At 40.9% G+C, this 4,940-nt stretch overlaps 1 protein-coding gene across 1 annotated transcript; it reads right to left on the reverse strand.

Annotated features, from left to right (window-relative positions):
• Positions 1-1,685: 1,685 nt before the first annotated feature.
• On the reverse strand, positions 1,686-2,480 carry LOC111655773 (heat shock protein 30-like). The gene has a single exon (XM_023407286.2). It carries the CDS (start codon positions 2,398-2,400, stop codon positions 1,765-1,767), a length of 636 nt encoding a protein of 211 aa, XP_023263054.1. The 5' UTR covers positions 2,401-2,480; the 3' UTR covers positions 1,686-1,764.
• Between the last annotated feature and the right edge of the window lie 2,460 nt (positions 2,481-4,940).

Consider the following 4,940-nt stretch of genomic DNA (forward strand, 5'->3'; position numbering starts at 1 on the left):
GAGTTTGATCTGCCTGAAGAACTGAACCCTGAAGCCGTCACCTGCTGCCTGGCTCCAGACGGGAAGCTCCGCATCCAGGCAGCCAGAGCTCCATGTGCTGAGGAGGCTGAGAGAGAGCTGACTATCAAGAGGAGCCTGGAGGACAAAACACAGCAGAGTGTGTGTTCACACACAGAGGACAGCAGCACAGAGACACACAACAGCACACAGGACAAACCTGAACACATGGACTGATCAGTGTTGTTGTGCCAATGAGAGGTTTTTTATATGGATGAATGATGATTATATATTCCTTTGTGTGTTTGAATGTAGAACAGAACATTATTAAATAAATGTATTTCAACCTTATCATTATTTCTTTGGTATTTTTACTCAAGTTTTTTTTAAAATTTCTTTTGACACAAATATGTGCAGGTAAATACAAAACATAGGAAAGGTTTTTTATACAAACGTTAAATGATTGGATTGGATTGGATTTTTAAAAACCTGTTTCTGCATAATCAATAAATGTATTCATCCATTTCAACTATGATTTTTTTTTTACTTTTTATAACTACTACACAGTTTTAGCACAATCAGGGTAAACAAACAACAAGTAGAACCTGAAAGTCTGGTCTTACTGCTTGCCCTCTAAATAGTAAATAGGTTTGAACTGGTGTGGAATAATCATAATGTTGTTGTACCAATACAAGTGTACATGTTTTTTATTCAAATGTTAAATGATGATGGTATGTGCTTTCATATATTCATATAACTGGATATAATAAAAACATTTATTTCAAATGAAATTGTGATTTTTCTCTTACTTTTAAAATTGTTTTAAAATTCTTTTGTTTTGCACAAACACCTCATGTCCTGGTTTGTGAAAAATAAGTTTACCTCAGCTCTTCAGGGGATCATTACTCATGAGTGGTGATTTTACAAGATTCTTCTTGAATGGTCAAGAACATTAATTCCTTATAGAATGTGGTGTAAACATAACAGCTACTGAATACAGACAGTCAGCAAATCTTTACTCAGGTAAAATCAGCTGTGAAAGGTAACAAAGGTGACTTTACCATCTTACTACGAGTTGATTTATCAAACATTTTTTACAATCATTTTTTTTACTAGTTCTCTCTTAATCTCACACAATTGGTCTCTCTGCTTAAATTCCATTTTTTTTCTGTGAAAACATAGAAATGATGAATCAGAAGTAACCGTCATGTCACTGAGAAAAGAAAATGGTCCGACCACATTTAAACTGATTTTGAAAACTATTATCAACCGAGTAGTAGCTTAGAGACCACACAGTAATTAATCCAGTGTGTTGGAATACAAAATATGAGACTTTATCTCAAGGAAAACAGGAAATAATGAGTAACATATCCAGCAAACCGTAACATTACACCCCGAAGGTCATGAATGTGAGTAGATTGAGTCACTGACCATTCCCAAAAACCTTACTGATGATAATTCACCATTCATTCCAGTTCAAACACTCACTATTTATATGTCAAACAGTAAGAAGTTTCTTTTCCACACACTTCCACACAGGTTTTATTTTACATCTAGCTGTTTGTTTAGCCTAACAGGACATGTTTATGATTTAAAAATTTTCATAAAATTAAAGAATAAAGAAAAAGTAAAACTCTTAAATAGTTATTCTAAAAAAGTTTTAAAAAAAAAGAAACATTCAAATACTGTTGGAATTTCAATACATTTATTGGTTACACTTAAAAATACACTTAACACAAAACATTTGTATGTATTGGCACAACAACATCAGTCCATGTGTTCAGGTTTGTCCTGTGTGCTGTTGTGTGTCTCTGTGCTGCTGTCCTCTGTGTGTGAACACACACTCTGCTGTGTTTTGTCCTCCAGGCTCCTCTTGATAGTCAGCTCTCTCTCAGCCTCCTCAGCACATGGAGCTCTGGCTGCCTGGATGTGGAGCTTCCCGTCTGGAGCCAGGCAGCAGGTGACGGCTTCAGGGTTCAGTTCTTCAGGCAGATCAAACTCCTGTCTGAACTCCTGGAGTCTGTAAGAGTAGGAGCCCTTCCCGTCCTCCTGTTTCTTCTCTGTCTTCCCACTGACTCTCAGCTTCCTGCCCACCTGCCTGACAGACAGCTCCTCTGGGGAAAAGCCTTGAGTGTCCAGAGTCAGGTTAAAGTGCTTTCCCTCTTTCTCCAGCTGGTAGGAGACTGGCTGCACGGCCACATTGCTTTGGAAAGGCTTCGTCTCCTCCAGGATGTTGTGTTGAAGTTTTTCCATCAGCTCCAGACTGCTGCACAGCTCCTGTAGGTTTCTCTGCAGTCGATCCTGCTGGTAGAGCAGAGGTGTGACCTCTGGCCACAGACTGCGTACAGGCCAGTAGAAGCTGAATGGACTGAGGGCAGACTGGAATCCATGAGAGCACAGCATCTTCAGAGTGTGTTTAGAGTCGAGTCCTCTTGTTGTGGGATGAAACACTGTTACAGTGTCTATTGTCTTCTGTGTTGCTTGTGTTGTTTCTGTCTCAGCAGTGGGACTGTCCCAGCTTTTATATTCTAACTGGAGGAGCTCCAGAGTCTTCAGGAACTTTCCTGTCGTTACCACAGCTCTCCACTGGGAGGAGCTGTTACTCAGGACGTCACTGGATCTTTCCTGTCTCATCAGGAAGTTCAGGCTGAAATATGCATTAGTACAAATTAGTACAAACAATTTGACATGGAATATAGAATCAGGTTGTAAAATATGTACTGGGGTCTATGATTTGGTTCAGGAAAACCCCTTAAGTTTTGAAATATTCACTGGTGAAGCCATCAAGCTCTTTATTTTCATAGTGTCTTGGGGAACTTTTCTACCAGAAAAAGTTACATGTCATTGCCAGGACTCTTATGTGTATCTCTGTGTGATTTTCTTTATTTTTCTGTTTTCATTTTCCCTCTGCAAAGTTCTGCTGTGGTTACATTCCACAAATTAAGAAAGATGACATCCCTACTTTCAAAACTGGAATATAATTTCAAACGTATCACAAATGAAACACCATTCTGTTTAACATCTAAAAATGGGACCGTTCAAAGGTTTTAGAAACATAGAGCTCTTAGTTTTCTCTGATCGTCTCCTGTGATATGCACATCTCTCCAGCAGATGGCAGGATTTCCTTCTATTTACTTTTACCAGCAAAATTTTCCCTCCAAACCCCAGTAACTTTCCTGAGATCTCAGCACTTTGCCACGAGTTGTCATCCTAGTTCAACAAAAAAACAAAGCTAATACACTAACACATGAAGAAACATCACTATTCGTTGTTATTTTCAGTTATGCAGAGCTTCTAATGAATAAGGTAACTGTTAAATTCTAATTTATGAATTTAAGAATTTATTAATGCCATCCCTTTCCTGATATCCTTATTTTTGTGACATATACTGAGTTTAGTTTAACTTGACAGATCATTCTTGACAGACCTTGCAGTGGCTTGTAGTAATAATGTGCTGTCATCAAAAGTGTTACGTCATTCACTTGTTAATAATAGTAGAAAACCTCTCATCTGCCAGTATTTTATTCACTTATCCAGACACTGTATGGCAACGACTGATACAGAGGACTGTGCAGAGAAGTAGGGCAAGAACAACACAGAAAGCTGGATTTAAACCCAGAGTCTTCTTTTCAACATATACCATCTCTCAAAAAAAAATCAAGGCTGGATGATGAAACCTGGACTGGCAAACACAGCGCTTCGCTGCTCGGGGATGTCGTGTCAAGGCTTGTGTCAATATTTTTGACACATAAAGAGAATGTATGAGTTTCTTCTTTTTTTTTTTTTTTTGGGAGGGGAGGGATAATTTCAGGCGTTCACCTTTGGATGAACTCCCCAAAGTGAAGGCATGATAGAAGTGAGGAGTAGGAGGAGGAGAACGGAAGGTAACGAAACCAGAGGAAGGATGAGGAGGAGGATAAGGAGGAGAAAGCAAGGCTCAGCTCCATGTAAATCATCTGCATTGTTCTCCTAATGCTGCTTGTGGGCACACGCACACACATTTACTGAAGCTGTCGGAACAGCGTCCCTCTCTCTCTCTCTCTCTCTCTCTCTCTCTCTCTCGCTCTCTCTCTCTCGCACACACACACACACACACACACACAAAGAGAATCTCAGCCACAAACTTCCTTGTTCCTGTCTTAGTTTGTCCCTCATGGTGATGGTTTTTAATGCGGCATAATCCCCCTCTTTCCCCAGAACACATAAAAGAGATATCCTTCTATCTGTGTAAGTGGTTCTGACGGCCACCAGCTCATCACAAACACACAAGCACTCATAGACACACACACACACACACACACACACACACACACACACACACACACACACACACACATATATATAGAGCCTCCAGCTCATCAACATGCAGTTATTCCTTTGGCGCTGGATCGCAGGTTGTTAATTGGCTGCCAAGCAGAATGTGTCTGTTTCTGTGTGTGTGTGTGTGTGTGTGTGTGTGTGTGTGTGTATGTGTGTGTGTGCGCACGCTTGTGTGTGTCTGTGCTGCAGAGCCGGGGTTGCTTAGACATTCCCGTCACGTCTCTGAGCCTCGATTAAGACATTGCTCTAGTTTCGAACAGACAGACATGTGGGGAGGAGGGGAAGAGAGGTAGAGAGAGGGGAGAGAGGATACAGCAGGGGGGAGGAAGATGAGAGAACGCGAGAGAGAAAGAGAGGTGATGAGGCGGGACTCGGCAAAGAGGGGAAAAAAAGTGAAGGGCGAGTGAGGGAGGTAGTGAAATGCTGCAGTGGTTCTGTCTGTAGGACCTGCAAGTGATAACTCTCTCGTACTGCCTTCCTTATCTGTGCTATAGAATTGCAGAGTAGGAGGAGGTATTTCAGGCATCTAGAGTTCCACTAGTGGAAGTTGTGCTCATCCTCTATCCTCTGCATAGACAGTGTCATGGCATTTTGTCATGATACCTCTCCCGGTTTAATCTTCA

The sequence above is a fragment of the Seriola lalandi genome, unplaced genomic scaffold (genome assembly GCF_002814215.2).
Source record: "Seriola lalandi dorsalis isolate HSWRI2012SDOR001 ecotype SW California unplaced genomic scaffold, Sedor1 jcf7180002054332, whole genome shotgun sequence".
In the NCBI taxonomy this organism is placed as follows: domain Eukaryota; kingdom Metazoa; phylum Chordata; class Actinopteri; order Carangiformes; family Carangidae; genus Seriola; species Seriola lalandi.